At 40.3% G+C, this 27,418-nt stretch overlaps 1 protein-coding gene across 4 annotated transcripts in view; it reads right to left on the reverse strand.

Moving 5' to 3' along the window:
* TANC1 (tetratricopeptide repeat, ankyrin repeat and coiled-coil containing 1) overlaps nucleotides 1-27,418 on the reverse strand; it is a 210,061-nt gene that overhangs the window by 108,948 nt on the left and 73,695 nt on the right. For 2 of the 4 annotated variants that reach the window (XM_067549415.1, XM_067549412.1), the window contains exon 3: nucleotides 9,176-9,379. The exons of 1 other annotated variant lie outside the window; for it this stretch is intronic. In XM_067549415.1, the coding sequence (XP_067405516.1) occupies nucleotides 9,176-9,379 (204 nt within the window). The remainder of the gene's footprint in view (nucleotides 1-9,175; nucleotides 9,380-27,418) is intronic. One more of the 4 variants, XM_067549414.1, reaches the window with a different exon arrangement.

Genomic DNA, 27,418 nt, shown 5'->3' on the forward strand with positions numbered 1-27,418 from the left:
GCTGACAAGACTTACCAAACACATCTTGCACCCCGAGTTCAACCAACATGCAAGATGCACAAAAAGTGCAAACGGCCTGTAACTTCTCCACCCACTTGCACAGATGCAGCCAGAATATAGCCAAAATAACTGAGAGGAATAGAAACCCTATGGATGGAGAGGATATATTGGGTTTATCTAGGAGTAATGACATGAAATCAAGAAAAGGAAAATTTAAGCTGTGGAATAACTCCCATGGAAAGTGATAGAAACCCCCTTCCTTGAATTTTTCTAGTGTTTTGTCCAGCTTAGATTTTAAAATGTTATCTTGCACTGGCAAGAACTGTATGATTTCTCCCTTTCAAGGTATATGACTATGAAAGTCTTTTTACCTCGTTGGTTTCTCAAAAGAGTATCTACTGGTATGATGACTTCTCTTAGCACTAGACTCCCTCTTCAGCCATTTCAAAGCAGTTAACCCAGTCAACAGGCTAAATGAAATCATGCCACTAACACCTTTTCCCCTGTCTCTTACCAGTATAAACATTTTCTGATGTTTTCTCATCCTGCCCTATAAGAAACTATCATAGGCATACATGTTATTTTTTTCTCCCATTTCTAAATACAATGATCACTATTGACAGACAAGCAGCCTGGTTTTCCCTTTCTCCCAGGGACAAAGTTTTCAATATCTAGATTTTCAGGGTGAGGGGTAACCTTAGGGAGGGAAAGGATAGGAGAGTAAGGAGAGAGGGGGACTTGCTCCTTTAAAAATTCTCAAGATTTTTCCCAGAAAAAAAAAAAAGGAAAATTGTTTTTTTAACTCTAACTTATGCAGTTAACACCATTTTAGATTAAGTTACTCTTTTTTTTAGTTTTAATAAAGCATTTTCTTTCACAATATCTGCATTCCTCTTGCTCCATGTTGAGAGGAATGTTGAAAGTGAAACAATCACACGGGTCAGTTTCACTTTTCACTTTCAGGTACAATTAAAATGCTGCAATGTACAAGTAAGAGACACTGCAAGGAAATGTTTAAATTTTTTAAAACTTTTGTTTTCAAATAAAGGAAAACCTTTCTGCTATTGAGTTATATTAAAAAAACCCTATTGTCTTACAATGTAGACCCACACTACTTGGAAGTGTCTCTGTAAATTTAAATTAGCCATAATGTCTTTTGACCAGAACAAAAAGCAAACAAACAAAAAAAACCATCCCAATCAGCATGCTTAGATTCTGCCATCGGCTTGTGATGCATTGGCCTCTCTCTGCTCCAGTTCACCTATTTGTGAAATAGGGATAAGTATTCACCTACCTCTCAGAGGGCTTAATGTTTGTAAAGCGCTTTGAAATGCTTGGATGAAAGTTGCTGAGTATTTGCACAGAAAGGTGGTGAAACGGCAAACAATATTGATAATTCTGGTAGTTTCTTTCAGAGTAAAATCTGTTTCCTTTTATCTTAGATTGTATTTCAAGTTTTCCAGTCTCTGACTCCTTTTGCTGGGGCAGGAGGTGTTACTCTGATGAAAAATTGAGCCTAGTCAGAATAGGAGTTTGAAGAGTTGGTGACCATCCTTTAGAAAAGAGGCACACAATTTAGGGATTCTTGTAGGTCCCCCAACTACTCCTGGATTCTCAGGGGGCATCTATATTTTTAATCCATATCTGAAAATCCAAGTGTAAACATTGCTCAATGATATGGACTTTGCCACAGTTATTTATGCCTTTGTGATCTTCTGCTTTGATTATAGTAATGTAATCAATCAATGGGGCTGCCATTGAAAGCCACTCAATCTGCATTTTATGCAGAATGATCCTGTCACCTGTATTGCATTAGCCTGAGGAAACATATTACATTAATTCCCCGAAGACTACATTGACTTCTTGATGATTTCCAGGTGTAATTCAAGATTTTGAAACTGCTCTTAAAGAAACCCAAACTCTTTACCGTTTGAATCCTACCCAGTGAAAGATCATCTTTCTGTCTATGATGCAACGGTTGAGATCAGATGTGAACTTCTACATTTCAGTGATTGGGGCCTGCAAACTGGGTGCTCTGGAGGGAGTGTTTTGTTCCACAACTGCACACAGTGCCCTGCAGACTTTCATGGTATGGCATAAAACCCATCTTTTTATTTTTTTTTCTCCCAGACTTCCATTCAGGATGGAAATTGTTGAATATATTTACATCTTAATCTGTGAGCCAGGAGTTTATAGATAGGAAATTAATTTAGTAATTAAAAAAAATATATCTATGTTTGTGCCCATGGACTATGCGAGTACATTTTATAAATAAACTAACTAAATAAAATGTTTAGTTATAAATTACCTCCAGAGGGTGCTATTTCAACACTTATTTTAAAAAATTGTGATGTGGAAGCAACTCAAAATGCGTTCCTCAGAAACACAACCACTTCCTTAACGGCAAATAGCACTATAATTAAATAGAGCAAAGCAGAAAAACAATGAGCAAACATTCTAATTGGAACCAGATTAATAAGCAAGACCCTGTCAAGTAACGGTTCAGAACTGAAATAGAGTGTATTTTTAACATCTTAATCTTACTTTTCAGCTGCAGAACTGGTGGGGCTCATTGTTGAAATCACCTTTTTCTTTACCCAGTTTATACTGACTAGCAGCACTTACAGCACCGAACAGACACACTGCATTAATGTAACAAGGAAGAGCTGCAAGTGGTATAAACTTTAGTACGCTACTCTAGAAAGGGACTCATCAGCACTGTTTAATTGTGGGTCAAAGAGAAACCATGCAAACGTGAACTGTAAATGTAAAATGAAAATCCTGTTTACAAGCATCGTGTTGAATGTTGCAACAAATCAAGATAATAAAAGTATTGGTCACACTAACAATTAACAAACATTCTTAAAAACCATTTTAGATCCTGCAAAATTCCAACTGGTCATCTCAATTTAGCTGTGATGTTCCAGAATGTGTCATGTAATGCTGTATATATGACAAGAATTTTCAGAGCTTCTTACTTTGAAAGTCTGACATATATAAAAATACTGACCTCTCCACCCTTGACGTGAACTCCATTCTCCAACCCACCAGTTTCCCAGGTTACTATGACACTAAAAAATACACTGTGTGGCATCTCAGCACATCAAAACCAGCAAGACTTTTTTGGATTTAACAAAAAAGATAAAACAAGGTTACTTACCAGTAACTGTTGTTCTTCGAGATGTGTTGCTCATATCCATCATGATTCAAGCCCATAGCTTTTCTTTAAGATATTGCATATCTTTTAGAAAGATATCCCATCTTGATTTAAAGACTTCAAGTGATGGAGAATCCATCTTGTCCCTAGACATTCATTTTAACTTTTACTGCCAGGGCTTCCTTAGGATTAGAACTCAGAATTTCTGGCACACTCCACTAGGGCCCAGGCCTCTTCCGCAGCCTTTTTGGAGCGGGTTCCCCTGCAGGACATCTGCAGGGCAGCGACCTGGTCGTCAGTCCATATGTTCACGTCGCATTACGCCATCGTGGAACAAGCAAGGGAGGACGCAGGGTTCGGCAGAGCCGTGCTGTCAAGAGCAGGTCACTGATAACTCCTACCCTCCTCCAAGGTACGACTACGCAATCACCTACATTGGAATGCATATGAGCAATCACTCGAAGATAGAAAACAAGGTTACTTACCAGTAACTGTTGTTCTTCGAGATGTGTTGCTCATATCCATTCCAAACCCACCCCCGTCCCCACTGTCGGAGTTGGCAGAAAGAAGGGACTGGGGACCCGTGGTGCCAGCAGCGCCCTTTATACCGCGATATGAGCGCGGCACTCCAGGGGGCGCCTGAGCTGGCCATGCGGGGCTTGCTAGGGAAAAAGTTCCGGGAATCTGTGCACGGGGCGTGCACACACCTACATTGGAATGCATATGAGCAATCACTCGAAGATAGAACTTGGTGATCTATATAGATATGGTGCTCTCTTACAATGCCAGAAATTCTGAGTTCTAATCCTAAGGAAGCCCTGGCAGTAAAAGTTAAAATGAATGTCTAGGGACAAGATGGATTCTCCATCACTTGAAGTCTTTAAATCAAGATGGGATATCTTTCTAAAAGATATGCAATATCTTAAAGAAAAGCTATGGGCTTGAATCATGAATTACTGGGGAAGGTTCTATGGATTGTCATGAATGAAATCAGACTAGAAAATCATCCCCAGTCCCTTCCAGTCTTTAAAAAACAATAATAATTTATGATTAGTCCCTAGATCCTGCAAACATGCCACAGCCCACTGTAACCAGAAGAAACTGCTCCCATGTGTAAATATATGAATACAGGATTGGGGTCTAAAACAGCTAGCTCACCTTTCAAGAGTGTGGAACAGTCCTCTCATTCTGCTTAGTTACAACTTTCAGCACATATTGCTAAAACAAAATTTTCATTTTACACTTGTAGTGGGGTGACAAGAGGAGTTTTACTCTTCCTGAAAGACGAACTGCACTTACTTAATGTCTTTAAAGACATTAATTGCCTTTTCCCTCAGTTCAAGCCTGGCGTACTATCATCATTACATCATAAGGTACTGGCCAAAGAAAAGTCCAAGATATTACTGACAGCGCATCTACCACTCTGATCCACACTATGGTGAAGTCAGATAATCTCTCCAGTAATCTTGTCCTGCCATTTCCTGTGCTGTGCCTTTTGGGGGAGAAGTAGAAGAGATCTTCATCCCATGGTTCTCAATACAGAACCTTTCACAGTTTCTAAATTCATACCCACAAAAATTAAAACAAATACTACTAAAAACCCTGTTGCAGCTACTGTACTAGTGACCTTAGTGTAACCCCAAAGTACACACAAATCTAATCTAACAACAAGATTAGAAAAGCACACCAAAGGCAGGCATACTGTTTCACTAATAGATGTCAGCATCTAGTCTTCTCTTGATGTATGCTTAATGCTAATAGGATTTCCACATGCCCATCTAAAAGGATAATATAGTCTTCCACAGTGAAGCAAAAAAAAAACCGAACATCATGTACTTAGGCTTCTTGATACACTTTACATTTTATAACTATGTCTAATATGTATTAAATAAAGCACTGTTAAGCTTTTTCTGTGTTTACAAGTCTAAGAAGTGAATTTGTTAAAAACAGTAATTTCCTTCGCCTCACCCAAGAAGCCTGTGTGTATTGGGGCTCCAACAGTGCTAAGGAACCAGGGTATTTTTGAGCATGTGTATGTATGTTTTTAAACAGCCCTTACATATATTTGAACACTCTTTCAACATGGCCAGCCTTATTAGGAGGCCCAGTTCTAATTTAATTAGAACTACAGTCTAAACATTTGCTGGCAAATTCAGCTTTAAAGGCCAGCCTGCAAAAGGTTTTTATTCCACCTTCATCACAATGGTATCCCCAAGCACCTTCCAGTAGTACATTAAGAAACATGACTAATATCTGTCATATTTCTCTCATATTCCCCAGGAGAGATTTGTCCAAAAACAGAATTGTTAAATTAAAACATTATAAGGCACCAAAACCATATATATGATGGAATGAAACCCTTTAATTCTTTGAAGCAACATATACTTCACACACTCTCTCTTTAATTAATCCTTCTACACTGGAGAGATTAACCTTGTCTCTTTACAATGCCATATGTAGAAGAATACTGCAGAGAGAAATGCATGAACTGAAAGAGACTGATACTGCCAAAATGTCCTTTACATTAGCAATGGGGAGTGAGTCAACTCAATAAAGTCTAGATACCTTATAAGAAAACAAAACAACCTTGAAGGTAAATATCCCACATGGATTAGAAAAGTGTTCATGGTAGTAGTGATAATACACCCCATGTGGAAAAAATAGGTACATTTCTTTCCATGAATGTGTTAGTTTCAACTAAAACATTTTAATTGGATTTATATATTTCCCTGTATATAATTTTGTAAATAAACCCTAAATTTTCATCATAATTGTGTCGCTTTAAAATATTGTGCTATAGCTCTGTGTTTGACAGCAGATCACCTGAACTCACTCAGATTTGAGACTTTTGCAGTACCTTTTATACAAGAGGATAGTGAAGTGTCAGCTTTCTCTAAACTGCATACTTTTTTGTAGGGTTAAGTTAGACCTACATTACTGTCTGTCTTTCTTTCATGTAAACTTCATTTTCTCCTGTTTAATTGGATAATACTCATTCGAACTGTAGCAACTGAGACCTGAGTTTTCCCACACTTCTGTGATGGTGGTAGCAATTTGGGACTATCATGGGGGGGAAAGAGAGTAGGGAAAGAAAAGGTCTCTCCTTTAGCGACACTCAAAGTGCTGATATTTTGAACACAAGATGCTTGATGCAATGCCTGTTCAGACAGATATTTGACTCCAGCATTAGGTGCACCATCAAAAACCTGCAGTCACCATTATATTAGCAAGCACTGGGAAACACCCAAAAAAGCCAAGACAGAAAGGAGACAGTAGGGAAAGAGATGAGAGATGGAAAAAGAAGAAGAGCGCTGCTGCCAAGATTTACACTGAACTTTTCTCTGTTTCAGACATCTCAAACTGTAGACTGTTCTGTGACTGAATTTTAATTCAAACCATTCAAACAATTCAAAGATGTATCATTACTTTATAGAAAGCCTTCTAGTCCAAATTGGTTCTTCACAAATTATTTTATAACTATTTAATTTTGCAAGTACTTTTATGCATAAAAATGTCTGTAGGGTACTTACTCAGCAAACTAAACGTTATTTTATCAGTAACTATAGCTATGGGACTGGAAAAAGGTAATAATAAAGTACACAAATATTTGCTAAAATAAAAAGGGCAAATTTACTTTGAATAAAAGGAGCCAAAAATACTGTCATTTTCTTGAAAATAAGTGCAAACCAAATTTTCTACACAGGAAGGAAAGTTATCAAGACTGCTGAAAGTTTTACATTGCGATTTATAACACTGTAATGGCAGAAGCACATAACAAAATAAGAAATCTGTTTTACACCCAGGATAACTCAAATTTAAATTTTTACCCTGTGGTTTCCTATTAATAATGTAAACAGACATGGTACAAGTTAAGAAAGTCAGTCCATAAAATGCTGGCTAAAATACAGCTATTTTATTCCATAAACAGACTAATGTAAATTAAGAGTTTCAAGATTCAGATAGTATGTTATTTGACCAGATACTTAATGGAGTTTCAATTTAAGAAATCCACATATAAGCCTCAGGTTAGAAGAGTAGTCATAAGACGTGACCAATTATAGCACTACAGTGCAATGTCTTAAATTTGATTACAAAATCATGGACACAAAATAAACAAGCCATTTGGCAGCTTTGTCACACGGGTCTTCAAGTAGGGCGGGGGAAGGATCACTTTATTTCATTAAAATTTGCTTCCCGTCTCTCTCCCAACATTTGATTACATTCAGCTATGATTTTTTAAACCCTTCTGTGCGTTCCTCACTTCTATCCCTTTTCAGTCAACCACATTCTGAGTTGGAAGCATCACCATCCTATATACACTGCTGAACCACACTAACACTGAAAAGATTTGAAAGCAGTACTGCTGGAATCCTCAATCTCTTATTGCCCCATCCCAAAAGACAGATCATTTCTACAAAATCATCCTCCTTTGCCAGCTCAAACTCTTCAATATTCAAAAGGAATAGTACATCAAGTCTCCAATACCTACAGCATAATGTATATGTCTGATATATTCCTATGAAATGATGCAGCCGTATCCATTAATGCAAAATGTTTTAACAGCTGCTAGCTTTTAAACGACAAGTAGTATTCCCACCAACTTCAAAATCATTCTACTGTGATATAGTCAACAAAAGAAGAAGACAAGAAAATTTCTTGAGATTTCTAAATGTTTTGAATGAGTTAACACTTGTGTGTGAAAGTCACAGGGTGAACAAAACAGTAAGTAGACTATAGGACTAACTATAAAAGCTTCAGGCACTTTGAACTAGATTATTCAATTTTGAGACCCCTTAAAAATAAATATCAGATCTATCTGAGATATAGTTCACTTTTCCCAACAGTGACAAAACTAGGGGTGAAATTCTGGCCCCTCTGAAGCGGATGGCAAAACTCTGACTTTAGTGGAGCCAATATTTTGTCAGGTCTTTAAGCCGATATACAATCATTTGTAAAAACATACAGAACTCAAATATGCTATTCTGTGGTTCAGTAATTTTACCTGAACTTTTAAAGCTAACAGTAGTTTAAACATCAAGTGCCAAAAAAGAAAGAGGTTACAAGAAGGATTTTGATGGTAAAGAAGTCTAGATAATGTAATTAAATCCTCTAAGAATATTGGTTAAAAACCCTAATAGTATTTTGGAATACTTGTCTGATAACGTTTTTAACAAGCAGTTCTCTTTCATTTTTACATATCATGGCTTGTTGCAAAAAAAAGTCTATTGTACTGACAAACCTAACAATTTATTTTCACAATATTCAAGTTCACAAATGCTGATACTAAGACAACAGAACTTCAAAGCCATTCTCTATCTCCCTAGATACCAGCAGTTTGGAAAGCTTCACTTGACACTCAAGCCTGGCCAAACTCAAGTGATGCTAGTATATTGCAAATTATTTTAATGCACAGAATGGCAATTGAAAGTAAAGTAAAGGATGTACCTAATTTGGTAAGACACACATACGTGGGCATTACTTATCAAAACTCGTATTCTTAGTAGTACAAGTTAGCTGTGACAATTTCAACTGCTTACAATTTTACATCCATTTATTTATTTTGGAAAATAAATAGTAGCTACAAACTGTGAAGGTCATTCTGAAATTAAACACATCTACAGCCATCACTAAATGTTTCTCATAATGACACTATATAGTCACACAAATATCAAGCAAAAAGAGGATATAGATTTATAACTACCTCTACTTATCTGAAGTACAAATTCATACCCTAACAATTAAATTTTAAAAGCATATTCAGGCAACATTTCAAGACAAATAGATATTGTATTCAACTTTAACCAGCTAAAACAATTCTGTGCTTTTGAAAGGGAGAAAATACTCCATTTCAACACAAGTTGTTTGTGTCTTTTCCCAGACGCATGCAAACATACGCATCAATTTTTCCGGGTTTCATTACAGTAGCTTTATAACACTGTTTTAAATAGAAAAAAGACTTTATAATATTCTTGATATGAAGTATTACAAAGAGATTTTAGTTTATCGATTAAGTTTTACCTGGGGATTTTTTGTTTGATCTTGTTTGCATCAAGTAAGACTGACGTGGCAGCAAAGGTGATGATGGCAAAGACATTGAGACGCCTTTAGTCAAGTTCATTCTATACATATCCTCAGGTACAGGCTGATTACTAATAGGAGAATCTGCACTGTAGCCAGATGTCGCAATAACGTGCAATGCATTCTCTGGGCAGGAGTCACCTGCTGAAAATAAAATGTGGTTTGTCATTTACCAAATGCACTGAAATAAAGGTGAGATAATTACACTGATATATGTCTATATTAGGCCATTCTTACCATGGTGGGAAAAAGACAACTTCTCTCTAACATTCCTATCACTATAGTATTTAGACATCCACAAAAAGCCTCACAAATACACAAAAGGTAGAGCAAGTAAGCAGAATTTTGTTTCACTGCTGTAACATTATTCAGAAAACAAGCGTTTAGATAAGATTACCATCTTTTAGATTTACCCTCAGGCAAAACCACATCACCACAATAAAACAAATATTTCTACAGCTGAAAGGGTATTTTACAATTGCTGTGATGCCTGGAAAGTTATGCTTGTCTGTAAAATCACAATTACAGAGGAAATTTGGTAGTGTTCAACCTATGTCAGTAATAACCTTATGAAAGAAGGTCAACAGCAAGGGACACTCAAATTTGGTATGTCTAAATTTGACCTGCCTGTTTTTCTGCTTATATCTGTGAAATCCAAGATATGAGCTCTGATATATAAATGTTTTTTTATTTCTTTAAGAAAAAATAAAAAATTGTTGGTCCACAACATGATGACAAACTAGCGTGCATATCTAATAAAGGGGAAACCTACCAAGGAAACAGTTTTTAGTCCAATAGCAGACAGAATTTCTATATATTTCAAAAGCCTGACTGCTCACAACAATGAAGCAAGGAAAACAGAAGGCAAGGCAGCCGTGCCAGATATGGCCATATTAGTTTTGTAGGCCTCAGTGTCTTAAATAGAAATGAATAAAGATGAAAAACAAAGCTTTATGCCAAACTGCATCTTTTATCTTAATTCCTAATGAAGACATTATGAATTATTGAAATCATAAATAATAAAAAATTGATATTTTAAACTCAAAACTATAGTTAAAAGTGAACCAGGCTTGCAAAATTAAAAAGTAAAACAAAAGTATTATATATCTCCTGGCAAATGAAAAGGAAAAAAAAAAGTCCAGAATAAAGTTTAGCCTATATGCTTTCGCTCAACTACCCATAGTCAAGGCACCTTGCTACCACAAGGATGGCTGCAATAAAAGAACCTAGATAAATTACAGTTAGAGAGAAAACAGATGCTTCTTTTGAATTACCAATTCCTCATATCAAGTTTATTTACTTTCAGTGAGGTAATATTTCAATTAGATTGAAACATTGCACAGTCAAGTTTCCTGTTCTTTTTGTAACCATCAAGACCTACAACCTTTTTAACAGCTGTTCCTCAGCATTTTCCATCAGATGCAGTCTATTAATACAATATTTAAAGCTTCTTCTTGTATTTCCATATTGTACCATAAGAAAACCGCTTAACATTTTTACTTACGAGATTGCAGAGAGTATGTAATCTTCCTAGATTTGGAGAAAAAAATGGGATGTATTTGTCAATTTAACTATCAACTTTTGAAACAGCACACATGGAAGTTAGAGATAAATGATTGTACTGAGGAGCAGTTAAAAGACAAAATGGTCTAAATACACAGTGGTTTCCTATTTCAAAAAATGAGTGTCTCAAGTAATCTGGTTCTTCTAGATCTTACCCTGTTCTCAAACGTCCCCTCTAGGAATTATACAGTGAGATGTGCTATCTCTTTGCAAGATGAATGAATTGCAAGAACTTCACTCTGGATTCCAAGTTCTCTAACTCAGTTTCTCAACCTATGGTACGTGAAACACAGGCAGGGGGTACCCGGAGAAAAACTGAGTGAAGGGGAGGTGGGCGGCAGCTGCTGACTTCTGGGGAAGCCGGGCAACCGCAGCCCACTTCCCACCCGATCCCAGCTCCCAGCTGGGAGGGTGGTGGAAGCCGCCACAATCCCAGGAAGCCAGGCTGCAACCGCCCACTTCCCGCCCTGTCACAGCTCCCAGCTGAGAAGCGAGCGGCAGCTGCTGGCTCTTGGGGGAGGCAGGCAGCAGCCCCCAGCTTCTAGGGAAGGTAGGCGGCAGCCCCCTGCTTCCCATCTGGTCTCAGGTCCCAGCTGGGAGGCAGGCATCAGCCGCTACAGTCCCGGGAAGCCAGGCTACAGCCCCCTGCTTCCTGCCAGGTCCCAGCTCCCAGGTGAGAGCCCGATGGCAGCCTCCTGAGTCTTGCGAGCTGGGCGACAGCCACCCACGCCCCAGCTCCGAGCCAAGGGACAGCCTCCAGCGCCCCAGGTAGAAGACGGGCAGCAGCCCACTGCTCAAATTCCTGGATCCCAACTGGCGCGGAAGCCTTCTCTGCCCCAGTTCGGATTGGGTGGCAGTCGCGCACCTCCTGGGCTGGCAGCCAGGCGGCAGCCGCTTGCAACTTGTCCAGGAGGCAGCCCCCTCCCTGGCTCAAAGCCCAGTGCACAGAAAACTTGTCAATTTCACTGCTCTGTGAAATTGACAAACTATGACAGCCCCCGATTTTACCAGTTATCCTATTTTCCTCTCTCTCTCTCGCCCGCGCTCCTTCCCTGTCTCTCTCTCACCCCTTCCTCCTCTCAAATCTATGGCAAAAAATTTGGCACGGCGCTTTATATTCCCCAGCATTGGCATGCCGCTCAAAGCCTCCTAGCTTTGGCCAACATCACCTCTCACCAAGGTACATACTTGAGTTGTGCAGTCCTGGTGTAAAGGTGGTAATCCTACCCACACTAGATCTGACATCTGTCATATCATGGCCTTATATACTCAGCCCTTCTTCCAACATATGGCTCACATTAGTCTGTAAATATAAAATCCCGTGGAATATTGAGTTTTGGGGTACCTATTAAAATTTTCAGAAGTTAGGGGGTACTTGCTACTTAAGAGATTGAAGAACACTGCTCTGATTGACTTTTAAGTCCTAAAACACAACTTCACCTTATGCTCACAAATAGCAGGCTAACATACCACCTTCCTAATGCTAAGTTTATCTGCAGCTCCTCTCTCAATTTTCAGTCTAAATAAAGCTAGAACAGCATAGTGGTGGGTCACATTTTTAGGGATTCAGTTTTAGTTCAAGCACAATTAAGAATAGAAACTGTAAAAACTAAGGAAAATATACAATTACATTTATCTGAAGTGCCTTTAATAACTATTGTTGAAGCTTTGCTCTTGACTCAAAATGCCCTGTGAAACAGAAAAACAGGGTAACTGTTGTGGAATTGAGGTGGTCCCTTGACCCATCTGGGTACCCCACGGCCCCCAATATGGCCATTGCCAGGAGCCTTGGGGCCACGTAGGTGCTGGCGTAGGAGCCTGCTGGGTCACATCCATACGTCACCCCTTGGAATCTGAGCCGCTTGATCTGTGCTTGTGGGTCCTGGAAGGAGAGCGACTCCGGGATGATGATGATCTCTGGTGCTGGCGTCTGCAGTGCCGACAAGGGGAGGAGCTGCTGGAAGAGCTGTAGGTGGAACGCCTCCTCCGTCTGGAAGACTTACGGCGACACTTCCCAGGTATGGAACGGAAGCGGTGATGCCTATGTTGTTGCGACACTGATCGGGAGCACGACTTATCACGCGGTGCCGAGGTGCTCGGTGCCGAGGCAGGAGAAGTTGGGGATCGGTGCCGAGCTGGGCTCTGCATCGGAGCCCAAACCATGGTCCCCGCTCGAGACAGAACTGTAGCGTCTTCGCCTCAGGCGCTTGTCTCTCAACCGCCCTCAGTGCTGCGGTGTCGAGGAGCTCGATGACTCAGAGTCGGAGCTGGGAGGGGAGCCTGCACTCTTGACCCTCCTCAACCGTCTAGGGGGAGACCTCGACTCTCATCTCCTCCACCCATTGGGGCAACCCAACGCGGATTTACCCAAGACACCGGTCCTGGAACCCTCGGCCGAGGAGGGGACAGATGCGTGAGCAGGCCCATGAGGGCACGTGCCGCAGCCAAAGCCTCCGGCGTCGACGGCCCTTGCAGGGGTGCTCCTCCACCCCCAGGAGTTGGGGGAGGCTCCCTGTGGGGAGATGCCAGTGCCGGAGTACGCTCCACAGCACATGGCTGGGGCATCTCCTGCTGTACCCCCTACTATCCTGGTAGCAGGGGGGAGTCCATGTGTGCGGCCTCTGGCCGCTTCTTCTTTCTTGGTGCCGACCACACCGGTGCCGGTGCCAGTGGAGCGCTCCGCACCGAGGAGATGCTCGGTGCCGCTGGAGAATGCGACGGCTTGGAGTCCGGACGAAGTGCGGACTCCATTGGGATCGCCTTCAGCCTTGCGTCCCTCTCCTTCTGGGTCCAGGGCTTGAAGGACCTACAGATCCTACATTTTTCCTTCCTATGTTGCTCCCCGAAGCATCGGAGGCAACGGTCGTGAGTGTCGCTCACGGGGAAGGATTCTGCACATGCGGTGCAGGCTTTAAAGCTGGTGGAGCCAGGCATGGCTCAGCTCTAGCCCCTAAGGGCACTATCGCTTACACAACTTTACTACTACTAATCACTATGATAACAATTAACAAGAACTTGAATAGCAAAGCTATAGACTAAGGGATGCTACTTGCGGTATGTAAGAGGCAGACATTCCAGTAACCGTCACAGGCGGAAAGAAGGAACTGAGGGTCCGCAGGGTCGGTGGCGCCCTATGTACCGCGGCATGAGCGCGGTACTCCAGGGGGCGCCTGAGCCGACCCTATGGAGCTAGCTAAGGGAAAAAAGTTCCGGGAATCTGTGCACGGGGCGCGCACACACCTATACTGGAATGGATATGAGCAATCATTCGAAGAAAGAAAGACAATTCAGTGTGTAGCAGGTTACAACACACTATGCATAAAAAGATATTTCCAAATAAATAATGAAAATTAACACTAGCAATTTTATCTTACAGATTTATAACCTCACAGGGTGAGATTTTCAAAAGCCTCACAGGGTGAGATTTTCAAAAGCACCTAAGCAAACCAGGTGATTAATTTCCATTGACTTTCAATGGAAGCAAGGCTGCTAACTCCTTTATGCACTTTTGAAAATCCAACCCACACTTTTAGTATCAACCTCTGCACCTATTGCACGTCAATCTTGGCAACTGGTGCATTATAAACACAGATATAGATTAGATGTGACAGGCTCATTTTATAACTTTAAAGACAAAACCAGTAAATACAAAATTAGGGGTTTCTTGAACTAGATGTATGTAGGATACAAAGAGAAGCAGAAGCTCACATTCCATTTTTGTCTTTGGTCAAAGGAAAAAAGCAAGCAAGCAAGCAAAATAGTTAACTTCAATTGGAAAAATATTGACATTGTTGCTAAGGTTTTCACTAGACACGTGACCAAGGCTGCAATTTGGAAATTGTGCAAACATTCCAGCTGTAATGATGGTGACAGAGTGCAAAGAAAGACAACACATACAGAAAGAGGAACAGAAAGACTTTTTCCTCTTGTAGGAAATAAAAACAAAACAGGAAAACATCAGAGCACAATTTTTTCTATTTCATTGCTGTGAAATAAATTGGTAGGTTTATAGTCACACTTTAAAAAATATAAAAACAGCAATTATGTAAGTCTGCATTTACTATCTAGTATCTCTTTCAAAGATTAAGCTGTTAAATGAAAACTAGTATTATAGGGCCAAATTCAGAACAGTTAAACTAGGACTATCTTCAATGGAATTACATTATAAATAAATTTGGTCACAACAGTAACTTTACAAGAATTTTAAACATTTGTACATAGACCATTCTGCCTCAGCAATTTTTATTATAGCAGCATACTGCTGCTATTTCTTTGATTACATTTCCAGTATCCATGATCATGTCTGTTAGGACAGCAGCGCAGACCAGATTTCCATTATTTGGATTCAATAGCAACACAAAATTAAAACACAGAAACCTTTTTACCTGTACTCAAGTTCTCTCAACTTGACAGCAAGCTCTTGCGTTCATTCTCAGATCCTTGCTCAGTGAGGGTCTGTCTACACTGCAGAGTGAAGTTGATTGACTTTAAAATCAACTTTCACCCGCTGAATTTTAGAAGTTGCAGGAGTGTGATCACACCACGCTCCTTGAGCCGAGCTTGTAGGTCCCCACTCGTCACGCTTGGGTCGACATTCAAAGCAGTGCACTGTGGGTAGCTATCCCACAGTGCAGCTAGCACCGGAGGTTGTTGGGAAGAATCTCGTCGTCCCTTGGTGCAATGCTCCTTCCCCCTCCCTTCCTGCCCCAAACAGGAAATGGGTTTTTGCACGGTTTGTGTATGCCACGAATTGCTACAGAGACATGGAGCCTGCTCAGCTCTGCACTATCATTGTGAGCATTGCAAATACCTCGCGTCTTATCCTGGAGTATTTTCAAAGGTGAGAGAAGAGCCAAAGCACAGAAAACAGTTATGTCACCGAGGCTGCTCTACTACAAGCCATAGAGAAGAACAATTCCCGATTGCTGCAGGCTGTCACGCATCATCTGCAGTCGGTGGTGCGCCAGTTCTGGTCCCGGGAAACAAGGGGATCGAATCGTTATTAAACTGTGGACGAATCGTTATGAAGCTGTGGGATGATGACCAGTGGCTGCAGAACTTTCGTATGCAAAAGGCCACTTTCTTTGAGCTTTGCGTGGTGCTGTCCCCAGTCCTGAAGCATGTGAATACTCGCTTGAGACCAGCTCTGATGGTGGAGAAGTGAGTTGCCATTGCTCTGTGAAAGCTGACAACTCCTGACTGCTACTGGTCAGTTAGGAATCAATTCGGAGTCAGTAAATCTACAGTGGGAGCTGCTGTGATGCAAGTGTGCAGGGCCATCAATAGGCTTCTTCTACAAAGGGTAGTGACTTTGGGAAACATGCAGGACACACTGGACGGGTTTGCTGCAATGGGGTTCCCAAACTGTGGGGGAGCTATTGATGGCACATATCCCAATCTTAGTGCCTGACCACCTTGCAACACAGTACATAAACTGCAAGGGATACTTTTCCATGGTGTTTCAGGCCCTTGTGGATCACAGGGGTCATTTCACTGACATTAATGTGAGGTGATCTGGAAAGATGCATAACACGCATATATTTAGGGACTCGGTCTGTTCAAGAAGATGCAGGCAGGCACTTTCTTCCCAGACCAAAAAATAATCATCAGGGATGTGGAAATGCCAATAGTGATCCTGGGGGATCCCGCCTACTCCTTACTGCCTTGGCTAATGAAGCCTTACACTGGGCAGCTCAACAGCAAGAAGGAGCATTTTAATAACAGGCTCAGCACTTGCAGAATGGTGGTGGAATGTGCATTTGGCTGTTTAAAGGCCAGATGGCCTCCTTACTAAGCTAGACATCAGTGAAAAATAACATCCCATCAGTTATATCTGCATGCTGTGTTCTTCATAATGTGTGTAAAGTGAAGGGGGAAAGTTCCCCCAGCGTAGGGCTGTGGAGGCTGAAAGGCTGGCTTCAAGTTTTGAGCAGCCAGATGCCAGCAATACACTCAGAGTCAACTGCGGAGTGCTTCACTTTCGGGAAGCATTGAAAAACTGGTTTTGCAATGACCCACAGTAATGTTTGTATGTTTTGTGCCTTTCTTTCCCATCCCCCCCACCATCAATATCAGCACCCTCCGTTTCTATCCCCACCCAAGCTATGAATTAATAAAGAGACATGTTTCTTAACACTCAAAAGTTTTATTTATGAACATTGTTGTGGGGGAAAATGTGTGTAAAATCAGTTTCAAGTGATATGCAAGCAAGTGTGGTTAATGGAGCCACCATGTCCTTCTGCTTGCCTTGACCAGGGTGGAGTGCACCACATACTGCAGCCTGCCCAGTCTCCTCCTAGACTGCTTGGGAGTGGGGGAGAGCAACAAAGTGTTAGGCAGAGGAGCGTTCTGAAGGGGCTACAGAGAAACTCTGTCCTGCTGCTGCTCTTCCTGGAGCTCCACAAGATGCATGAGCATGTCCAACTCATCCCTCATTATATGTAACATCTTCTGCTGCGTACTGTGCTCCTCCGCAGATCTACGCTCCATGTCCATGTCCAGTTTCTGGGACAAGGACATCCTCCATACTCTGAAATGTGTCTCAGCGGCCATGGAGGTGTTCATGAGCTCGCCTAACATGTCATCCTGTGATTTTTTTTCCCTTTCTGACCTGGGAAAGTCTTTCAGCAGCAGTTCTGGCCGGGGGCGGAGAGGCCAAGGCCGAGGCGTCTACAGAAAGACAATAAAAGCACAATGTTGCCATTTTCAGCAGATCCAAAGAACTGAAGCAACTGCTACAATGTAAAAAGTACTGCCCTTCATGTGCACAAGGCTAAGCCAGACCCACATTCTATTCTGTACATCTCAGAAGGGTTGGGTCGGACTGCTGTTACGGAGATGGTAAGCCAGGGGCCCTTTAATTATAGAGAGGCTTAATTAGCGGTAAAAACCACAGTCCAAAATTAATCTATGAAAGGGATCACCAGGTGCCCCGGTTACATGCAGAGGAATGGCTTGGGAGAAAGGGGGCAGAGATGATCAGAGGACACCGCCGTAGGTGAATTGTAGCATCAGAAACCATAGGAGAGCTATTGAACTGACACACGATGCCCACAGAAAGGGGACTAGAGGATTAAAGGGGATCAACTGTATATCTCGGGTATTTTAAAAGTGTTCCGTCTTCCCTAGGTGACCATGAGTGATATCAGTCTCCTGAGGGTACTGCAGGAGGAAAGGGAAGAGTTGCTGCAAGCACTGGGGTACAGTTCTGGCCCTTATGCTGCTATGCTGTGTTCTGCCAAGATTCTGGCTCATTTCATTGCGGCGTGGCACAGAAAAGTATCCTACCATGGCAGAAGAAACAAGGCTGCCCTCTCGAGAAACCTTGTGCAAAGGGTAATAGATTACCTGCATGAGAGTTTCCTGGAGATATCAATGGATAATTCTTGGAGCATATCTCTGCACATAAATAATCTAATCCTCCAGTGAAGTTTGCTAACACCCAGAAATACCCTCCCTTCCAAATAAAAAGGCCATTTTAGAAGTTGGATCAGGTGCATAACCTGTAAAAAGAAGAAAAAAAAAAACTCACCAGATGTGCCTTCCCCGGGATCACGATCATTACTGCTGTTCTGTGTGTTGCTGGACTGCTCTGTGGTCAAGAATAGGTCCTGGCTCTCTGGGAGACTGGACACCTCGCTCTCGTGCACCTTGCTCTCCTCATCCTCCTTCTCCTCATCCACAGAGTCCTCATCATTCTCCCTGCACTGGGATGCAGCAGAGGTACTGATGCTGCATGGCAGCACTGTGGCTGGGTCACCGCCAAGAATTGCATGCAGCTCCTCGTAGAAGCAGCATGTTTTGGGTGAATAGCCAGAATGGTTGTTATCTTCCTAGCTTTCTGATATGCCTGACGTAGCACTTTGATCTTCACGTGGCACTGTTGTGGGTCCCTGTTGTTCCCCTTCTCCAACATGTTCTGGGATATCTTCCTGTACATATCCAAATTTCTTTTGCTGGCTCTGACCTGAGCCAGAACGGACTCTTCGCCCCACAGACCGATGAGATCCAAGACCTCCGGTCGACTCCATGCTAGAGTGCGTTTGGGCTGTGCAGTAGCCATGATGAATTCACCTATAAAGCTTTTTCCACGCTGGTTATACAGGAAATGAAAATTCAAAATTTCCCAGGGATTGAGGGGAGGAGCTATTTCCTGTTTATGTGGCCACATAACAGCAGAGCGCAAATGTCCAGAGCGGTCACAACGGGGCATTATGGGATAGCTCCCGAAGGCCAGTAATGTCGACTTACGTTACACTCTGCCTACACTGATGCAAATTCGACCCATGAAATTCGATTTACACTCTACACCACTCGCGGAGGTGGTTTTATTAGGTCGACTTTTACCGCGCTTTGAATCGATGCAACTAATGTGCCAATTTAAACACATACTTTAGGAGTTCGACGTAAGCGAAGTTACGTCGACCTCTGCTGCCAGTGTAGACCAGGCCTAAGACACTGATCACTCTTGCCATAATGAAACAGCAGTTATGATTTAGAGGGGAAAAAAACAGGAAAACAAAACTAATTTCTCTTACCTCACCCTATGTCACTGCCAGTACTATGGATGAATGGGTCTGATTAGCAAATGCTTGTACCCTGGGAAGTACCTCTTAGGAAACTAAAAAAGGCGAGGCAATAGTGATAAAAGGGGAGACAACGAGGGAAGAATAACAGTCAGCGGGGAGCACGCCGGGAAAGCAGCAGCCCAATGGGCTGCTCCTGAACAACCCCTCCAAAAACCCACTGATCAAAGGCTGCATTACCTAATGCAAGCAAATTCAGCTAATAATTTCTCAAGAAAGTATGAACCTAGCATAGAAGCAGCCCAACAGATCTCATCAATTGAAACCTCCTGAACTCTGCCTCAGGACATAGATACACCTTGGGAAGAGCAAGCCCAAAGTTCCTCTGAAGCGAGGGAGGCTTGTAAGGGCCTCAAATCCAGTGGGAAATGACATATCTGAATGCCTTGTATCCCCTGAGTGGCCCTTCAAACAGCACAAGCAGGGTGTGGACCTGTGGAATAGTTAGTTTCAGTAAAGGTACAACTTTCATGTAGTATTTTCCAATGGCAAGGCTGATGCCAAAGGGGAGAAAGACAAAGAACTGGGTATGAAAATCCAGATTGGTTGCTGTCTCTCTAACACCCCATTAAACCATTTTGATCATATTTTTAAAAGTTAAAATAGCTATCTGAATCAGTTCCAAGACTACTTATTCATTTCTACCAAATGTCAGATACAATGCATTCTAGCTGTTTGGTTGTTCTTCAACAATTGCCCCATGCCAACCTACGTACCATCTTAAAGCGGTTTCCTTTTGGAACACCACACCGTCACAGTGCTCTGGCACCAATGCCACTTCAGTTTGCCAGTTTGTATACAATAACTATAAAGGCTGGGCACTTGCAAAAGAAAAAAACAAAAATATGGTGGGCAGATTGTTCAGGAACATACCCTGCTCGGGGCGAGGTGGGAAAGAGACAGCACTATTAGTTTAGTGGTCTTTAAACACCTACACAAGTAGTATTTGGAATACAGACAAGCAAACCAAGTTAGGTATTCCAAATTGCAGTATACCAAATACTAAAGTAATTCAGAATGCAATTTGCATGTAGAAAAAGTAATTAGCATTTTCTGTGTTTCAAATAAAGACAGTATTCTCATGCCAGAAACCTCAGTGATGTTCATATGTTTCACTGATCATGATTATATATTTGTTATAATATAAATTGGCACTACTGTCAGAGTTACAGTAATGCATGGTGTTAATGCCACACAAAAATGAATACAATATTTTGAAGCTGTAAATTGTTTTGTTTCTTACAACTCCATTAGCAGTCTTCAGAGTTGGATGTCTAGACTGAATGATAAAACAGATCCAAAATTAATGACCATATATGGTGTGAGAAAATACTTTTCTGCTTTCTAGAAAGCGCCTACATGTTAGAGTAATGAGCACTTTAGAAATGCATACATAATTGCTACCAAAACATTAGTTTGTAGCTGAATCCCAGGATGTAATCAGCTGCCATAAATTGATATATATTAAAAGCTACAATTACTCACCCACCATTTTAGAAATAATTTTAGCTTCATGTTTTCACAGTGTTAGATATTTTTATATTTTTAGTCACCAGCTCAGTGTCTACACATCAGCCCTGGAATAACAGGAAAGTGACAGCCTACAAGTTTTCTAATAAATGTCAAATAAAACAAAGATGAATAGTCCTGTGAAATCACACCCTCTATTTTATAAAGCTTTTTATCTGTACACATTTCCACTGCCAAAGTGTCTCTGGTTAACACAGTTCTATGGGCATGAATCACAAGCAACTATGGGGTCCCACTCAGTGGTCAAAGTAACCGTGGAAACTGCTCCAATTAAAAAAAAAAAAAAAAAAAGCCTTGAAAATGGAACTCAAATCCTACCGACATATAGGGATGCAACTAAAAGGTTTAATAAGATTAACAATTTTGAGAGACAAAAAAAAAAGATAGCTGACTACAATGTAATTTGTAAGATTTTTAGTATACTTAATGCACAACTTGAACTTTAACAGACCTAAGACTAAATGCTTTATCTAATCCTATTGAAAACAGAGGATGACAGGAAATAAAATCTTTACAGGCTCTTTGGTATATATTTCAAGATTAAATATAACAAAAACTATTTTATTTTCCTGTTCTATACACAAGCTATAGATACTTGCTTAGAAACCAAAAGAATGTAAACTTGGAACACATGTAATAGGCTGCAGTGTGGAACGGACTTTGGGATTCTAATTATTGTAACAGTCAAAGAAGAGGACCCTAGTTTCAAACACAGAAGGTTAAGTGAATGAAAATACAAGGTCTGTCCACACCTTGTTTAAGTCTGGACAACAAATATCTCATAGATTCTCTTTTACAGATATTCTGAGGCATCAAGGGAATAGCAAAATCAGCCACATCTGCTGAACTGAGAGACTCACAGGCCACATAAGAAAATAAACAAAAACAAGCTTATTGCCATATGGAAAGGATATAAAAATGGGATGTTACAGTAGAAATTCTGTGCCTTTTTTAAGATGTATTGTTAATAGGTCTGTTCTTTTAACAAGGCTCCATTGTTTTAAAATGTTTTGGCATAGTACTCAAAAACTATACCAGTTTAACATACTTATTCCTTTAGCTGGTCACCTTTCTAATGTACAGTACCATGTTCTCTTGTTAGGAGACAAAGAAAATGTTTGAAAAACACACAGGATAGACACTCACATACACACAGAGGAAACATGCACATACACAAAAGTATCCCAAGGGGTTGGCAGGAGAAACAATGTAACCTTCAAAATTAAGGCTAACAGTCTTTCCTCTAAGGATGAACATTCAATAACAGAGTCCAGATTGAGGATGACAAATTTCCAGAATGCATTCTATCAATCCAATTATAGAAGATCTTTCCTGTAAAACTCTTTTTAAGAAGGATAAACTATCTTGAATGTGACCAGTACATTTAAGAAACCACTTTATGAACATACCTGCGTTAACACGCTAAATGCCCCCAAGTAAGGTAGACAAGAGGGATAATCACTATTTGATCTCTTCTGTTATTCACAGTTGAAATCCCCAGCTTCTCATAGCCCCCCTTCCTTTATTTCCAATCCCTTATCACGTTAAAGGTAGTTTAGGATCTAATCCTCTGAACAATAAATACCACACACAGGCCAATGGGACAACTCATGGTAGAAAACTCATGGTATATCCCAAAGCGTTTGCAGGACCACTCCCTTATGTTGTAAAATCTTTGCAGCAGGAACTTATTATTTTATCTGTGAGCTCATGCACACAAACTATAGGTGATGTCAAGTCAATTTTTGAAGAGTATTGGAACAAGAAAGATGGCAAGGTCTGCCTTTTCTCTAATACTGCTTCTTTTTCAAAGTAAGTGGCATTTCTTTTCACAAGCACATTAAATCTATATTCTGTGATCCACAATGGCTGTTCATTGGCTTCGAGGATGATTTTAAGATGTCTTTTAAAGTCCTAAACAACCTGGAACCCATCTTTCTTTGTCATGGCTCCAGACCTTTAGTCCTTGTAACTGGGCCTTTGAAGACTGAGTATAAGTTTTATTACCCTTCATAGCATGTGCAAGAACTCTATTTTTTCCATGGCCTTTAGGAAATTAGGAGGACTCTGGCTACAGTTTTGCTGGAGTTTTGTTATCCACAGATAATCACTGTAGTCTATTTTTGTAGATGTATTTTCTGAAGTTATTTTACAGTATAACCCAGGGAGGAGAAACTATAGTCTGAAGCTCCACATCTCTCTCTCTCTCAGATCATCATCATAGTAATTCATTTGCTGGTTGGAAGGAAGCACTAATAGATGGTTTTGGATGACACAACAAAATTATATTTGGGATGACAAGAGAGAGCATGACTGTGAACATAATAAAAACTAGTAACAGTTCATTTAGCCTTCTTTCCATGTGGTTCCTATTCTCTTGCCATCAACAGTTCAATGACATGTCTCTAAAAGTTCTAAGTGTGCAGTTAAAATAAGTCCCAGAAACCAACAAACTAACAGTTTGTGTGCCTCTATGATAGCACTGATCAATGCTATCTAAGCAGATAGGATTATCCAACATTTTGAAGTACTTTCACTTTGTTAAAAACAGTTCCATGCAATTGAATGAGACTCTTCTTGATATATACATGAAATATATGTATAACTCCCACTAATGAGTGTACACAGGGGAGAAAAGAGATTCCACAGATTAGTGGGGAACCCTGAATGCTGAAGAAAAAAATATTTGGTTTTCCTCATAACAAGCCATTGGCAAATGCTATTTCAAACCCCATTGTGCCATCACAATCTCTAAATTCCAGGCACCAGAAAGCTTATTGAAGGTTCAATCATTTTTTTCACCCCCATCCTTATTTTTTCTTCATGGGAGTGAACAGGTGACAGTATATGAGGTAGGGCAGCATGGTCCATCTGTTCTCTACAAGCTTATTTTATCACAATGTACTGATAATGAAGCTTCAGTTGTCTCTTAAGGAGATTCCATCTTTTAAAATTAAAACCAGGCAACTCAAAGCAGGTAAGAATGCTGCTGCCTAGGACAGGAGAAGGACAGGAAATCAGGCTTTTGTCCCCAGGACCAAGAGATACAACCCATTAGCAAATGAGAAGGAGAATTTGCTTCCAGAGCACTACCTGAAGATTGAGGCACCAGAGCAACAGGTCTCCACCCCTGAGAACAGGAGATCCACTTCCACCAACACCACTATCATCACTGGGGAACTGGAGAAGTTACTACGAATACATTGCCAAAGTTAGTAGAGGCCAGAGCATGAGGCCTGGGTCCTGGGAAAAGGAAACTAATTTTTGTCACCTCAAACACCTGTGAAGGGTGGGGTGGGGAAATCATACAACTATGTTTTTGTTTCAGACTGTTACACCAAGTATGGAGGGACAAGAAAAAGGGAGGACCTAGCCTGTAAGGAGCAGGCTCTCAGAAGTTAGGCATCTGGACTGCAGTAAAAATGTATTAAATCAGAACTAACTCAGGGCAAACCTTAATACAAGAAGTTCAATGGCTGAATGAAAATCTATACCAGTCTGTTTTAAACTGAACCCATTTGTTCATCCTCAATATCTTACTTCCCACCCACAGATTTCTTCTCCAACAGCCCCAAATCTGAACCATTAAAAGTATCCGAGGTTTTTGCATTAGCAAAAATTGTTTCCTTTAAACTGTAACTGTTAAAGACAACTATTTTAAAAAGAAATTAAAGTGAGAAATAAAAATTAGGGCCTTTGAAATAATTACTGACTGTGAATAATCCCAATATCAAAGCTAGTTTTGATACTTGGAAGATCTCTTTGGAGTTAGTTTCTGGAAAAAAGAATTGCTTCACCACACAAAATACCCTACTTGCTCAGCAAAAAAAAGTCACTGTACTAAACTGTTTAATAATAGCCAACAGTCTCAGAAAATGGGCAAAGCATCACAGAATAATAAAAACAGCTCCATATTTTTAATGTGAAACAAAGCATCCTCTGTTGTGAAACATTTTTAGAAGACTGACCAAAAGTCATACTAAAACTTGAAAGGATTCCAGCTCAAGTTCAACATCCCACTAATGGATCAGAATTTCATGCACAAGAAAGACCTTTTTAATTTAAAATTCAAAGCCTATCATACAGGGTTTACATACCAAAAGCAAAGTGGATTTGCATATTTAGTTTTAAAATGCAAATTTATTTTATTTAATGATTTTGCAAATCCTGAACCTGTCGAAAGAGTATCTGAAGCCCTACTCACTATTGGCTTAGTTACAAGTGTAGTCAAACACCGATGTTTAATGAGAGACCATAGAGGGAAGGTGAGGGTCAAATATACATTCTAAATAAATAACTTCAGCTGAGACACATTACCATTAAAGAGAAGTTTTCCCAAAAAGGTATAACTTGAAAAAGAAAAGGACTAAGTAGGTGGCCTAATAAATTTTTTTTTTTTTTGCTTGCCAAACAACTCCATTTTGCTTTTATTATAAATGAAAGTGGCAATTTCGCTGCAATGATTAAACAAAATACTCATATCAGCAAATGTAAGTGTATTTGTATTTAGTATTCAAGTGCTGGGCCTGTACTGTAGATCAAAATTTTAATTGTGGCCTAGGATAAAATAATCCTAAATGGGGGAGAGGAAGCAAAACAGTGTGACCAGACATCATTTTGGCAATCAAAACTCAGGACTCCAAAGCAAATGCCCAAAAAGCACAAAAGTCACTGAACATATTTTTCCAAAAAGTAAGTAAGTAAGTAAGTAAATAAATAAAAAATTAAAGGTATTAAATGAGAGCAATGTCCAAGTTTCTTAATTAAAATCTACTTTCTAACCTCACATAACATTTGCTCAACACAAGCTTGTTTTTTGATAAAATACATTTTTTACCTATTAACTTATCTTTCAGACAATCAAAAAGGCGTTTGAATATTTCAAGCCACAATAGAACTTATTACTAAAAGTAAAAAAATTACTCATTAGCTTCTGTACACTCTGATTTTATACTAAGTCATACTTAGGTCAAAGATGTTTATATAAAGAGACTAAGATCTGAGGAGATGGCAAAACAAGGTACGTTAAACTGAAAACTAAGGTCAAAAACTTGAAGCTTGAGCCAGTCTACAGAATATGACCTTTGATAGATTTACAGATAAAGAAAATTTTAAAATAATAAAAAGATCCAAATCACTAGATTTACTGTGTCCCCCAATAACATATGATGTCCATTCACAAACATCCAAAAACTTCAATCTGGTTCCCTCAGATTCTGTATCTTTGTGGCACTTCTTAGAAAACACACTGTAATAACTTTTCAGTGGCATATCTTGGTTGCTTTGGACACAATATAAGATGTCAAAGAAAAAAGTTAAATGCAAAAAACCCGTCACCTACACCAATTTTCACTAAAATCAATGAAGTTTTCATGCATATTTTGTGCTATGTTTGATGTTGAACTTTGATGAGATTTTGTGCAGGAAGAACAGTGCACACTAAGCACAATACTTCCATTATGTTTGTTCTTTCAGGCCTGATATGGGGGTCAAGAGAACAACAATGCTCATGTTACTAAAAAACTAACAAATAATTGACTGGTCTGTGCATGAAATTCTTAAAAGAAGTCACCCTTCTTCTGACATACTGGTCAAGCTTCAGTCCCATATGACTATATGTTGCATCCAATGCCGCCATTCATTTGGATAATTATATAAAAAACTGAGTTTTCCTAAATATACCCTATTCCTTCCATGAAACAACAACATAGCATGTTTGTTTTCCTTAAACAAACAAAACATACACTAGTGAAGACTAGGAAGTATAGGAGATGAAAAAAATACCAGTGGAAATCTGTAACACTTTTAAAGAACTTTTAAATAAACTTACTATATAAAACTCTATCCAGTGTTTCTGAACCTGGGGGTTTAGAGGGGTCGCAAGTGCAGAGCTGGTATTGGGGGTGGCAAGAAAGGCAATTGCCTGGAGCCACAGGGGCACCATGAAACTAAGTTACATGCCTCAGCCCCGTGGGGGTGGGACTCAGGCTTCAGGGGTACAGTCATTTGGAAAGGTTAAGAACCACTGCTCTATACAATGAATTTCCATAATTAAATGTTTATTTTTGCTTAAACTTCTGAACATTAAGTGTGTCACAGTGTATTGGTCTTGTAAGCACAGGCATAGCCAGCATGCATCTTCTAGGGAGGAAGCCCCATTTAAGTACAGAGTGTAGATAGTTACAGTCACCAGATAGAGCATGTGACAGAGGGGTCACATGACCACTACTGGAAATATATAAAAAAACCTCTTGGTTCACTCCAGCAGAAACTATGTTACAGGCTCTCCACTGTGGTTAATGAGGAAGTCTAGGAATGGAGACTGGGAAGGAGAAATTAGCCTAAAGAAGTCTGAGAAGAGAAATGGGGAAGCATTCAGCTCAGCGGGGACTGGGGAAAGGGTCTTAGAGACAAATAAGGAAGTAGCTCCCAAAGTGGGGGGGTTGGAAGCTGGGGTAAGAGTGAATGGCACTCCTCTGCGTAGAGTCCAGGACTGAAGCCCAGG

This window comes from Emydura macquarii, unplaced genomic scaffold, assembly GCF_026122565.2.
Source record: "Emydura macquarii macquarii isolate MOO-44397 ecotype Brisbane River unplaced genomic scaffold, CSIRO-AGI_Emac_v2 contig_1253, whole genome shotgun sequence".
NCBI lineage: Eukaryota > Metazoa > Chordata > Testudines > Chelidae > Emydura > Emydura macquarii.